General features: G+C 42.3%; 1 protein-coding gene across 4 annotated transcripts in view; it reads right to left on the bottom strand.

The window, feature by feature from the left end:
* Positions 1-2,077: 2,077 nt before the first annotated feature.
* The window catches only part of LOC309637945 (N-acetyllactosaminide beta-1,6-N-acetylglucosaminyl-transferase), an 88,733-nt gene continuing 76,188 nt past the window's right edge, over positions 2,078-14,622 (bottom strand). For 3 of the 4 annotated variants that reach the window (XM_082413341.1, XM_082413342.1, XM_082413340.1), the window contains exons 2-3: positions 11,223-11,315; positions 2,078-4,474 (exon numbers count right to left, since the gene is read on the bottom strand). In XM_082413341.1, the coding sequence (XP_082269467.1) occupies positions 4,284-4,474; positions 11,223-11,315 (284 nt within the window). In that variant the 3' untranslated portion in view covers positions 2,078-4,283. The remainder of the gene's footprint in view (positions 4,475-11,222; positions 11,316-14,622) is intronic. The other variant, XM_082413343.1, reaches the window with a different exon arrangement.

Genomic DNA, 14,622 nt, shown 5'->3' with positions numbered 1-14,622 from the left:
CTATTAGAAATAATAAAAAAGTTTAATAAAAGCCACAGACAGGATCAAGATCAAATGTTTTATTTATTTTTTTTTAAAAAAACACGTGCTTTATTTTTTATTTATTTATTTATTATTTTTGGCTGTGTTGGGTCTTCGTTTCTGTTCTAGTTGCGGCAAGCGGGGGCCACTCTTCATCGCGGTGCGCGGGCCTCTCACTATCGCGGCCTCTCTTGTTGCGGAGCACGGGCTCCAGATGCGCAGGCTCAGTAGTTGTGGCTCACGGGCCTAGTTGCTCTGCAGCATGTGGGATCTTCCCAGACCAGGGCTCGAACCCGTGTCCCCTGCATTGGCAGGCAGTTTCTCAACCACTGTGCCACCAGGGAAGAAGCCCCCCCCCCCATTTCTTTATGTATGGGCTCGGAATAATGACTTCCTTCCAAAGAGTGTTGTATGGAAAAAGGGAAAAAGAGTCACTTTACGGTGGAGAAACCTGACAAACACTACTTAAGCCGGGTGACCAAGGCCAGCATCAGCTGTGATAAGCTAAGTTGATAGTGTGTACCCTTCATATCATGTGATGAAAATGGTACTTTACCTCTGTGGTCTTCCTCCTCCAAACCCCCAAATTCAATCTAACCATGAGAAAAACATCAGCCAAAACCAATGGGTGGGGGGCATTTTGCAAAATCTCCAACCAGCACCCTTCAAGATTGTCAAGGTCATCAAAACAAGAAAAGCCTGAGAAACAGTCACAGCCCAGAGGAGACTGTAGAAACATACCTAAACCTAATGCGGCACTTGGATAAGATCCTGGAACAAAAAAAGGATATTAGGTAAAAATTAAGGAAATCTACATAAAGTATGAATATTAGGTAATAGTGATAATGTATCAATATTGGCTCATTAATTGTGCCAAATGTATTATACTAATGTTATATGTTGATTATGTTATATGGGAACTTGGTATTATCTGTAATTTTTCTGTAAAATTAAGACTATTCTAAAAGTAAAAGTTTATTTTTAAAGGGCCCAGAAAAGCAAGGCGCAAAAAGATATAATTTCTATTATACATCTCTATAAGCAACTCATTAAAAAAAAGCCAGTACATGTGTCTTTGTGTATATTTCCATTGTATACACAAGCACGTGTATATAACTGATGTAGAACTATAGAACTGTGTAGTACAATAACCACTAGTCACATGTGGCTAAAAATAAGTAACATTTCCTCAGTCACGCTGGCCACATTTCAAGTGCCCAATGGCTAAATTGAGTGGTTACTATCTTGGACAGTGTAGATACAGAACATTTTCATCATTGCAGAAATTCTTTTGGACAGCACTGCCACAGGATATCACTGCACTGGAAAAGACACTTAACAATATACACCAATCAAGTGATTACTTCTGGAGAAAGGAATTCACTTTTTATTCTATATTCTTCTGTATTCTTTCTATTTTTTTACCTATGAACTTGATTTTATCATATTTTAAAAAATTTTTATTGAAGTATAGTTGATTTATGTATTCTTTCTATTTTTATGAACATATATTTTTATTGTTTTTGTAGTTTGAAATGTTTTTCACTTTAGTTTTTAAACATTTTGCATTAAAAAAAATGGTGCATCAGATGTTGTTTAAATGAGTTATTTTCCTCGGTATTTCTGTCATTTTCCATGTGTCTGTTAGAGGCAAAATTTGTTTAGCCAAACTTAGCACTGAAAGGCTGCTCAAAAACTTTGGCATTTGACAATCAAATAATTATGATAATATTAACATGTCTTTTTCCTAAATTGTACCTTGATTTTTAAAAAATAAAGGAGGCAGTAGTAGAAGGCTAACTTCTTCCTGCCTCAGATTTTAAAATGGTTGTACCCAATTTAAATGAAATTGATCTTCCATTATATTCGCTTCTCTATCATTCCCAATTATTCTCCCCAGCACTCCACAGAGGAAAAGCTTAATTATTTTTCAGTGGATGGGCATTTTTAGACAAGTATGTGCGTATGTATGAATGTATTTATTTGTATTTTTTAGAAAATGTTAGGAGAATTATCTTCAAATGCCAATCAAATAAAAATACACAATAGCCCCAAAGGTGGAAAACAATATATTAATTTATTTCCAAGAAAACAACATGGAACATCATCGAAAACAAAGTTTTCAGAGCATCTCCAAGGGCTAGCAGAAACCCACTAGTCCAAACACTACACTCTCCCAATATTAAAGTACTTAAGACATAGAAGAAATGACCAACAACGGACATGTAAACATCTTCTATTCCAAAAGATTTCTTGTTCTACAAGAGAAAGATCCAGTGTAAAGCAACCCTTCTTCTCAAGTGGTGTCATGTAAATTAGTTGAAAAAAAAAGGTGATCTTCAGATTCTGCCTTTAGCTCTGGGTGTGTTCCCTACGCCTTGACTCTTCATCAACCACTACAGTTCCATTTTTTTTTTTCGGTAGCAGGAAAAAAGAAGGCTTTACTTCAAAGTCACTAGAAGTCATTAAATTCAAAGTCATTAAATATGATTAACATTCAACAGGCACAATTACAGAAAAAAATAACGTTGCGTGGATTAAATGTATCATTAATTGTAGTTACTGTTTTTCATTAGAATAAATAAATATCAAGCAACTGGATGGAATATAAGAGTAGACTTCACATTTTTCTGACGTGACAGGACGTTTTCTCAATATTAACACTGAGACCATTCTGGGATGCTAAATATGGCTTTACTTCACCTTCTCTAAATGTTCCACCTCAGGAAATGAACAAAGGAGACCAATAAGACAATCCCGATTCTCAGACAGAGAACTTGTTTCCTAATGCTGACTAAAAACCTCTCTAGGCCTCACTCACTTCATCTGCAAAATGGGGGTAATCATGCGAGCTTCCCAAGAGCGTCGTGAGATTTGAAGGCCATGAGACCTAAAGGAGCAAGCAGAACACCTAGAACACAATCGGCTGTGGCTTCCGTCTCCTCCTTCCCTTCTCTCTTGGGAATCTCTCATTTAGACCTCACTTTGTAATTTCTGATATCCTGGGCCTGATATCACAGTCTACAACCCCGCACATGAAGGTGTTAAAATACAACCACCCTGTGAGATTCTCTAGGGCAGCCTTTCCAACGTTGACGTTATTGCCAGGACTTTTAGAGTGAAAAAAGCTTCTGACTTACTTCTCCTCCTTGTCTCTGCACGTGTCTGGTGTGTAATAAACACTCAAGAAATACTTATTGACCAGATGCTGAATGAATGAATTGGATACATGAATGGGAGGAAGGATAAGTGACCAAAGGCTCACACCCATTTGAAAGCTTTTAAAAATCCAGGCACTCCTATGACCCCCAGGCATTGCAAAGCTACCCAGAGAACACTATGGACTCCTTAAAGGCTTACGGGAAAGAATTTGGTCTCCATTTTGCAGATAAGATCACTTTGGTCGGGGTGGAGAGTAGTGGCAATAAAGGAAAGTGATTTACTCTGAGATATTCAAGGCTTGAGGCTAAACCCATGCAATAGCACCTCTCTTCTAGAAATTCTTCATGCTTCAAGAACTTTTCCATGTTCTCAATGGAAAACAAGAAAGAGGGATCAGAGCACATTCTGACAAATATTCAAGAAACTGATTCCCCCCCCCGGGGGCCTTTTACTGAAGCAGCAGGCAGTGACTGCTGTCTTAAATTCTGTCTCTTGTGAATGGCTTTAAATTCTATACAGAACTTCAGACACAGGAAACTTGAAAATGCTACTGTTGAAACTCAGGAAGAAGATCTAGTTCTGTTCTAGGAGCTCAGGTTGTAAAGGAGATTGGTCAGTTACCGAAAAAGCGATTTCTATGCCTACGTGCAGGTAAGCAAAGAGCAGGGGATATCCATCAATGTGTGGCCAGAGATCTGTTATAAAAGATTCCTTCTTCAAAGAAACCCAGTTCTTTTTTTCCTAAATAGTATTATCCACAATTCTCCTTTTCATTAGAACATTTGTATATGATGAGGATCGGATGCAAAGATCTGAGGACAGTTTAATTTATCACTTATCAGAACATTAGCCTGATACAGAGGTGAGCCTCAAGAAACTGCCAGAGAGGCCAAAGCGCCAGCATCACTCTGCGCAACCATCCTGACAGCATATTTCTTTCACGGTGTCCAGAGAATATTTTAACATGTAATAACGTAGTCAGGTCCTGAAGCCATAACCTTGGCCCTGAGACTGTTCATATAACCCAGGCCAAGTTTTTCTCACAAAGAAAAGCTCTCCTTTCCAGCTGTGATTCCCCTTCAGTCTTGAGTGGCAGTAGATCAAAAATACCAGCTGGGCTGTATTGCAATTTCACTCTGATTTAGGGTTCTTTCTCTAAGCCTCAGCTCTAGGCATTCCACAGTAAGGGGGTACGTAGTGAGCTCAAACTTGTTGGCAAAGAGGCTTGACGAATTAATCAACCACTTTAAGTCTCCGTTTCCATAGATACAAATGCCATGGACGTAGTGGCCTGTAAAGGAAGAGAACAAGAAACAGTGAAAACAGGCTTGGTTTTTTGTTTTTTTTTTTTTTTACATCTTTATTGGAGTCTAATTACTTTACAACGGTGTGTTAGTTTCTGCTTTATAACAAAGTGAATCAGTTATACATATACATGTTCCCATATCTCTTCCCTCTTGCATCTCCCTCCCTCCCACCCTCCCTATCCCACCCCTCTAGGTGGTCACAAAGCACCGAGCTGATCTCCCTGTGCTATGCGGCTGCTTCCCACTAGCTATCTATTTTACATCTGGTAGTGTATATATGTCCATGCCACTCTCTCACTTCGTCCCAGCTTTCCCTTCCCCCTCCCCATATCCTCAAGTCCATTCTCTAGTAGGTCTGTGTCTTTATTCCCGTCTTGCCACTAGGTTCTTCATGACCTTTTTGAGTCAGGGGTAGTGAGCTTGCAAAATGGTAGGGTTATGGCCTGACTTCTGTGTGTCTAGCACTGTGTCAAAGGCTACGCGATTGTGATGAAACAGCGCTGTGCTGGCCCAGCCCATGAGGAAGTTAAACTTTCTACGGGGAGAAAGAGGTACAAACATGCATTTGAAGAAAATGAGAGTTAAATAATACAAAGAAGTAACACAACAGGCATCACAAGGCCGTTCACGGACTGTATCATGAACTTTGGATTTCATGGATGAGAAGTTCTACAAGTGTAGACATGGGAGAAGTCTTTATGGGCTGTATTGGTCAGGCCTCTTCTCTGAGCTCCAGCCTGGTCTAGCCAAGTGCCTGCTTTATCTCTCCTCTTAGGGGAGTAATAAACCTCACCCATAGGTCAGGTCTGAAGTCCTTAATCCTCTCCAAGTCTTCCCCATCGTAATCCACAGCAAGTCTATTCTTCAGTGCCCTGGGCACTTCTCCCCCTTATTTTCACACCCCACGTCCAATCTGGTAGCAATCCTGTCAGCTCAACCTTCAAAATACTAATAGAATTTGACCACTTTTCACCACCTGCATCTTAGTCCAAGCCGCCTCCATCTTCCTGTCTGAATTGTTACAATAACTGGTTTCCAGCGCCTCCATTTTTGCCTGTTAGTACATTCCCAGCACAACAGCCAGATTGATTGTTTTAAATGTAAGCAGAAGATGTCTCTGCTGCTCAAAACCCTCTAATGGCTTTTCATCTCATTTGCAGTAAAAGCCAAATTCCTCCCAATGGCATTCAGGACTCCTCAGAGTCTGGCCCCTCATCACCCGGACTCACCCCCCACCACTTATTCATTCAGTTATAACCTTTAACAGCCCTTCCACATTCACATCAGCCACACTGGCCTCCTTGCTGGTCCCAAGCACCCCCAGGCATCCATCCGTGTTTGCTCTTTCTTCCCTGGACCACGTCCTTCTACCAGACAGCCTCAAGGCTCCCTCTGGCACCACCCAGGTCTCTGCTTCAAGGTCATCTTCTCATGAGGCTGTCTCTGACCTCCTTCCCTTCTTCCCTGATTCATTTTCCTTGTGGCACTTATTACCAACAAACGTGTTTGTTTGTTTACTGTCTTTCTCCCCAGACTAGAATGTAAGCTCCTGAAGAGCTGGAATTTGGGACCATTGTGTTCACTTCTGTGTCCCCTGCATCTGGAACAGTGCCTGGTAAATATTAGGTGTTAAAGTAATAGTTGGTGAATAAAAGGGTAGAGAAGGATGAGTGGAGAGTTCACGGGTGGGTAGAATTGGGAAGCATCAGGGGGATGGATGGGAAAGCATCAGGCGGGAAAACACCTCTGGAAAATGTAGAGATGAGAATTTTCTTCTAGAATAGAGTTTGTTGGGGAACAGGTTAAAAACAAGGAAGTTGTAGGAAGCTGGTACTCTTTCCAGCGTTTGTTTGCATATGGTAGAACTACTATGGTTGACTGACTTAAAATAGATGAAAGTTGGGCCTCTTTTATCCCATAAAGGGTTGGGCCTTTTTATCCCTTTCTTATGAAAGGGCTGGAGAAGTTGTTTTTTTTTTTTAATTTATTTTTGGCTGCGTTGGGCCTTCATTGCTGCGTGCGGGCTTTCTCTAGTTGCGGCAAACAGGGGCTACTCTTCGTTGTGGTGCGTGGGCTTCTCATTGCGGTGGCTTCTCTTGTTGCAGAGCACGGGTTCTAGGAGCGCAGGCTTCAGTATTTGTTGCACGCGGGCTTCAGTAGTTGTGGCTCGCGAGCTCTAGAGTTCAGGCTCAGTAGTTGCGGTGCACGGGCCTAGTTGCTCCGCGGCATGTGGGATCTTCCTGGACCAGGGCTCGAACCTGTGTCCCCTGCACTGGCAGGTGGATTCTTAACCACTGTGCCACCAGGGAAGTCCCTTGAGAATTTTTTTGAATAGAAGAATAAAAGATGAAATAGATTTTAGCAAGATTAATTTTGCAGAGCTTTGCAGGGTGCATTAGGAACCAATCAAGAGACTACAGTAATTGTGTAAACCAGAGAGTTTATTCAAAGTTAATGGTTGCCATGAGTGGAAAAGAAGGCTATTAGAGGCAGAGCACAGAAGGACTGACAGGACTTGGTGATTAACTCAATGTGGCTGGAAGGAAGTTCAGTAGACAGAGAAAATCACTGGAGAAAAAAGCCAGAGTTTAAGGAAGTTAAAGAATAACCGGGTAGTGGGTGGGAAGAACTCGGTACGTGGGCAGCACACCCATGCTTAAGAAATGGCAGTGAACAGGAGAGAAGATTTCAGGCTGGATCAAGTAGAGGGTGCCTAGACAGCTTGGTCTTCAGGATAGAGGCAGTAAGTACACCTTTGCTTAGGAAAAGAACCAGCAGAGAGGGAGACACTGAGAATGCAAGAGAGCGGTGGGATAATTTAGGGGGACCCACACACAACTGAGACCAGATGGCGACCCTGGTTGTGAGGATAGGTAACTTTTCCTCTTGAAACAGGAAGCACCAATGAGAGAATGGGTCTAAAATGCTCTAAGATGGCAGAAAGGGATGACATGACAAAGGAATTGATAAGGAGATTTTAATCAAATGTCTTCAAAGTTCTTCCTAAAGTTGAAATGATCCCCTTTTGAGAGTAGAAAGGCTGTTTTAACATAAGATTGGGAGCTTAAAGGTGGGCAGAAAAGCTCAAAAGGTGTACACCGGGAAGAGTACCAGGACAATAGTGACGTAAATAAAAGAATAAGTAGGCAGCCAGAGGGTCTAGCTGAAGGTAGACAGTGGGTGAATTTAGGGCAGTTCTGTGACATTCTTCAGCAATGTCCTGCTTCAGGAACCACAAATGGCAAACAGCAGACGACGGTAATGATTATGTGTCGGAATCAGCCTTGTAGGATCAAATGGCAAGGGAACCTATAATGTTAGCAAGAACAGCACACAACAGCTGATACAGTACAGAGGCTGGACAAGGGGTCCTCAGAAAGAAACTAGTAGGAGGAGGAAAGTCGAACCTCTGGAAATTCCAATTTTAAAAAAGCAAACACATTTAAAACAACAACAACATATTTCAGATGTGGGGATACAGCAATGAACAAATTGGTCAAAAATCCCAGCCCTGTTGGGGCTTCTAGTCTGTTCTGGGGAGAAAGGCAGTAAAATATATAATATGTAAGTTGGTGAAGGAAACTAATAGGCTGACAAAGAGACTGTAATCAGAGATGGGAGCTCCAAGTTCAAGACCACAGGTCTAGAATGGTACTCTGTGATTTGAAATGCTGAGAGAGTTTGTAAAGTGGGTACACTCACAGGTTTGGAACAAATCCTATTCCTCACAGCCAAGGGGAAAAGGTCCAGATTGTATTACTGACTTGCTCGTTTAGCATAATGTTTTATTTCCTCTGGACTATGTCTTTTTCTTTTCCCTGTGTAGTGGTCTGGGGACAAACATTTTTTATGCTATGAACGCTGTAAGGCTTTCAGATGGCATAACAGATACTAAGAGAAGAAAAAATGAGACATTTGTTTGAAAGGGGCGTGGGCTACCCAAACATCGCACCCTGTGTAGGTTCCTGGCTAGGGGCTATTTTCATGGCCCCTACCTGTCACGTGATCAGTAAAGGTCCCTATAAAAATGCAAAGCTGACTTGTCTATACCCTCTCTCCTGAGGTAGGTCCCGGATACAGGTGATGACAAGGAGACTGAAGGTAAAGCTCTACTTGGGTGGGTTGTGTGTGTGGCTGAAACACAGTGGACAGGAGCTTCGCCAGGGGTGGGGAGGGCGAGAGCTGCAAAGGAATCACATCACGTGGGTCCCTGCTGTGGATGTTGGAGTCCACAGCTGGAGAAGAGGTGGAGAAGCAGATCAAAGGATGACCACAGTGGTTCTAAAGGGAAGGTGATAGGGGTCATAGAAGGAAGTGGAGGAGGCAACCTCTCCCAAATATTGGGACCCTGACTGATGGAGATGGTCCATCTTCTAAGAAAGACCCAGGAGATCAAACAGCAAAGTACCCTCCTCTCCATCCTCCTCCCCCAACTAGGAGGGCAGGCCACGATGCGAATGCAGGCAGGCGGCAATGAGCTGTCCTCCGGGGAACGTGCGGGCTGATTGAGGTAAAGATGCTGCCATCTATAATGGAAGGGGACCCCCGAGAGACAGACGCCGGAAGGAGGGTGAGCGTAATGGAGAGATGTAGAGAAGCAGCAGCTTGGAGGTTTTCATCTGAAATGTTAGGCGTAGATCAGATGGGCTGAGGATAGAGCCGTAGACTGAGTGCAAGAGGGGAGGAGGGCAAACTTTGTTACCATGGGGAGAACGGGGCAAAACTTCCTATTCACTCACTCATCCGTTCGCTCAATCACTCATTCACTGTATATATATTTATTGCCTGTTCTTATGGGCTGAATTGTATTTCCCCCAGATTCATATGTTGAAGTCCTAACCTTCCAGCGCCTCAGACTGTAACTGTGTTAGATGTAGGGCCTTTAAAGAAGTAATTAAGTTAAAATGAGGTCATGTGAATGAGCCCTAATCCAATATGACTGGTGTCCTTATAAGAAGAGATTAGGACAGAGACACACACAGAGGGTAGGTCACGTGAGGACACAGGGAGAAGACGGCCATCTGCAAGCCAAAGAGAGGCCTCGGAAGAAACCACACCTGCTGACACGTTGATCTCGGACTTCCAGACTCCAGAACTGTGAGGAAACACATTTCTGTGGTTTAAAACACTCAAGTCTATGGTACTTTGTTATGTGAATCCTAGTCAACAAATACACATGCCCACCCTGTACCAGGCAAGAGTTTGAATATAAACCAGGACTGATAAAAGGCCTTCTTTACAAGGTTCTGTAGAAATGAAAACTACTTGTTTTCTCGTTCTTATCCATTTGGGGGGGAAACCTCTCTTGTTGCTATCACCTGCCATCATGCCAGAGCTGTAGCAAACACCTCCAAGCCACCTGGAAACCCATCTGTGGGGTGAGCAGAGGCTGACGTGAGGGAAGGGGGTCAGTGGTAAGAACGTGACGTCACTTCTCATCCTGACCACTTTCTCCTCCTAACCGCTGCACCCCCAAAGGATTAGAAAGAGGAACGAATAATAAGGAAAAGGCAGAAACTAGCAAGAAGAAAGCACCATTATAATTTGAACCTACCTCTACATCTCCCTAGGTAATTATAAGCTGGAGAATGTCTTTAAGATACCTAGATTTACTTTTCAAAGATGGTGTCTTGAAGCCTCTTGCTACTCTGTTTAATAATTCACAGATTGGTCTAACACATGAAAGAATGCTCAACATCATTAATCATTAGAGAAATGCAAATCAAAACTACAATGAGATATCATCTCACACCGGTCAGAATGGCCATCATCAAAAAATCTAGAAACAATAAATGCTGGAGAGGGTGTGGAGGAAAGGGAACACTCTTGCACTGTTGGTGGGAATGTAAATTGATACAGCCACTATGGAGAACAGTATGGAGGTTCCTTAAAAAACTACAAATAGAACTACCATACGACCCAGCAATCCCACTACTGGGCATATACCCTGAGAAAACCATAGTTCAAAAAGAGTCATGTACCAAAATGTTCATTGCAGCTCTATTTACAATAGCCAGGACATGGAAGCAACCTAAGTGTCCATCATTGGATGAATGGATAAAGAAGATGTGGCACATATATACAATGGAAAATTACTCAGCGATAAAAAGAAATGAAATGGAGGTATTTGTAATGAGATGGATGGAGTTAGAGTCTGTCATACAGAGTGAAGTAAGTCAGAAAGAGAAAAACAAATCCAGTATGCTAACACATATATATGGAATCTAAGGAAAAAAAAAAAAAGGCCATGAAGAACCTAGTGGCAAGACGGGAATAAAGACACAGACCTACTAGAGAATGGACTTGAGGATATGGGGAGGGGGAGGGGTGAGATGTGACAGGGTGAGAGAATGTCATGGACATATATACACTACCAAATGTAAAATAGATAGCTAGTGGGAAGCAGCCGCATAGCACAGGGAGATCAGCTCGGTGCTTGGTGACCACCTAGAGGGGTGGGATGGGGAGGGTGGGAGGGAGGGAGATGCAAGAGGGAAGAGATATGGGAACATATGTATATGTATAACTGATTCACTTTGCTATAAAGCAGAAACTAACACACCATTGTAAAGCAATTATACTTCAATAAAGATGTTTAAAAAATAATAATAATAATTCACAGATTGGTCTAAACGAACCAGCAGGGCTCTCTGTGAGAACCCCTGTATTCCACAACCTTCATACCAACACCAACAAGCAGTGTGGCCTCACAGTTTCAAATGAATGCCTCACCGTGGCAGCCTCCGTGTTTATCTTCCATGTCAAACCACTTTACAGCTCTGAGGTTCCCGGCCCACGAGGCGTTTGGCATGGAGCCAGGAACACCTGCAATGTTGATAAAGAAGAAAAGCAGAAATAAGAACCAAGAGAGAAAGGTGTCAATTTCATCAGTTACGCTTCCACGTCATGCTTATTTTCTCCCAGTATATTATCTTTCATTTCAGATTTTTCATCATTGGTACAAAACCCCACAGGCTTGTGGTGCGAATAGTTGGTAGTTATGGATCTACACTTGCCACCAGTAAAAACAATCTATTGTTTTTTTTCATAATTTGTGCCCAAGCCTGCAAGAAATGCCATTGCATGAAAACATAATGCAGATGAAGAAGATGGAGATTTTTGGTCTCAATGCCTTTTAATTAAATTTACTTTTTAAGGGACTTCCCTGGTGGTTCAGTGGTTAAGAATCCACCTGCCAATGCAGGAGACACGGGTTTGAGACCTGGCCTGGGAAGATCCCACATTCCACAGAGCAACTAAGCCCGTGCGCCACAACTACTGAGCCCCCGTGCCACAACTACTGAAGCCTGTGCGCCTAGAACCTGTACTCCGCAACAAGAGAAGCCACCGCAATGAGAAGCCCGCGCACAGCAACGAAGAGTAGCCCCTGCTCGCCACAACTAGAGAAAGCCCGCGTGCAGCAAAGAAGACCCAATGCAGCCAAAAATAATAATAATAATAATAAATATTATTTTTAAAAAATAAACAAATTTACTTAAAAAAAATTTTTTTTGGAGTATAGTTGATTTACAATGTTGTGTTAGTTTCAAGTACAGCAAAGTGAATCAGATATATATTTCCATTCTTTTTCAGATTCTTTCCCCATATAGGTTATTACAGAATATGGAGTAGAATTCCCTGTGATATACAGTAGGTCCTTATTAGTTATTTAACATATAGTAGTGTGTGTACGTTAATCTCAGTCTCCTAATTTATCACTTCCCCCCATGTTTCCCCTTTGGTAACCATAAGTTTAATTTTGAGATCTGTGAGTCTGTTTCTGTTTTGTAAATAAGTTCATTTGTACATTTTTAAAATTAGATTCCACATATAAGTGATATCATATGATATTTGTCTTTCTCTGTCTGACTTGCTTCACTTAGTATGATAATCTCTAACTCCACTCATGTTGCTGCAAATGGCATTATTTCATTCTTTTTTATGGCTAAGTAATATTCCATTGTATATATGTACCAAGCAAGTCTTCTTTACCTATTCCTCTGTCGATGAACATTTAGGTTGCTTCCATGTCTTAGCTATTGTAAATAGTGCTATTATCAAAAATTTTTAGGATTTCCCAGATAACATCTATCTTAAAGTGAAAGCTCAGGAAACAGGCCACTCTATGTCCTTAGTGCTAATAAGTGAGAGAGATTCCAGGGTCGCTCCTATATGAAGTTTGCAATATTAGACATATGGAACTCAAGCAATCTTTTAACACAATATCCTTTTTATATGTTAAAGTTCTTGTTGAGCATTTGGTGTTGCCAACCATTGTGCTGGGCAGTAAGGGAGAGTATAATTAACAAGACACAATTCCTGATCATCCAATAAAGATGATGAGCCCCCAAGCAATGGTTTTTGGTTTTTTTTAAAATTTATTTATTTTTGGCTGTGTTGGGTCTTCGTTGCTGCGCGCGGGCTTTCTCTAGTTGAGGCGAGCGGGGGCTACTCTTCACTGCAGTGTGCAGGCTTCTCATTGCAGTGGCTTCTCTTGTTGCAGAGCACTGGCTCTAGGCATGCGGGCTTCAGTAGTTGCAGCACATGGGCTCAGTAGCTGTGGCTCGCGGGCTCTAGAGCACAGGCTCAGTAGTTGTGGCGCACAGGCTTAGTTGCTCCGTGGCATGTGGGATCTTCCCAGACCAGGGCTCGAACCCATGTCCCCTGCATTGGCAGGTGGATTCTCAACCACTGTGCCACCAGGGAAGCCCAAGCAATGGGTTTTGAGCTTTGAGTTTTTCCTAGACTGGTGTGCACTGATCTACCCATCTTCTCTATTTCTTTCAGTTGTTCTTTTGACCAAAAGTTTACTTGCTGATGCATTATCAATTAATATTTAACTCACCTTTGAACTGTAAAAAGCCTTTAAAAGGGAGAGGAGGGCATTAGGCTGCCATTTTGCTAAACCAGGGCTTTTCCATGTTGGCACTATCGACAATGTAAGCTGGACAACTCCTTGTTGTAGAATCTTCCTTTGCATTGTGTGGTGTTTAGCAGCATCTCTGGACTCCACCCACCTGATGCCAGTAATACCCATCCCCCCAACTGTGACAATCAAAAATATCTTCAGATACTGCCGAATGTCCCCTGGTGGTGCAAAATTTCCCTGTTTGAGAAACACTGTGCTATCTCCAATAACCCTCTCCATCGCAATAAATTTTGGATGGGTCACAGAGATTGAAGGGTCCATTTAATCACATAGAGTAGGAACTTCCCTGGTGGCGCAGTGGTTAAGGATCCGCCTGCCAGTGCAGGGGACACAGGTTCGAGCCCTGGTCTGGGAAGATCCCACATGCCGGGGAGCAACTAAGCCCGTGTGCCACAACTACTGAGCCTGCGCTCTGGAGCCTGCGAGCCATAGCTACTGAAGCCCATGCGCTTAGAGCCCGTGCTCCGCAACAAGAGAAGCCACCGCAGTGAGAAGCCCGCACACCGCAACGAAGAGAAGCCCCAGCTCGTTGCAACTAGAGAAAAGCCCATGCACAGCAATGAAGACCCAATGCAGCCAAAAAAAAAAAAAAGCACATTTGTTAAGGACAAAGGTATGGATACCAAGGGGGAAAGGGGTGACATGGGAGGAGTTGGGAGACTGGGATTGACACACATACATTGTTGTTACTATGTATAAAATGCACAACTGATGGGAACATGCTGTATAACACAGGGGAACTCACCTAGTGCACTGTGGTAACCTAAGTGGGAGGGAAGTCCAGAAGGGAGGGGATATCTGTATGCGTATGGCTCATACATTTTTTTGTGCAGTGGAGGCTAACACAACATTGTAAAGCAACCACACTCTAATAAAAACTAGTTATAAATTTTTTTTCCTCTTTAAAAACATTAATGAAAATGTGCATTTTCAGACAGAAAAAAAGCTCTGTTCTTTTGCCCTCATGTCACATAATAATATATGAGGATTTAAATCAAGTATCGTACTAAGGTCTCCCAGCTAAAATTAAATTTTGCACAGCCTTTTCTGAAAATAGCATGAGTAGTCACCCCTAAGGGCTCTCTATCAGGCAAGATTCTTCTTTTCTTGCTGCCAAACTTGAAAATTTTGTTTATAAATGTGGAGTACTCAAGAAAAACACTCTTTATTAAGCGATATTTCTTCCTATTGTTTTAGTTTGCA

Source organism: Balaenoptera physalus (genome assembly GCF_965194825.1).
Source record: "Balaenoptera physalus genome assembly, chromosome: 11".
Taxonomy (NCBI): Eukaryota; Metazoa; Chordata; class Mammalia; order Artiodactyla; family Balaenopteridae; genus Balaenoptera; species Balaenoptera physalus.
The sequence above is the reverse complement of the archived record's forward strand: the minus strand, read 5'-3'. Positions and strand labels throughout refer to the sequence as shown.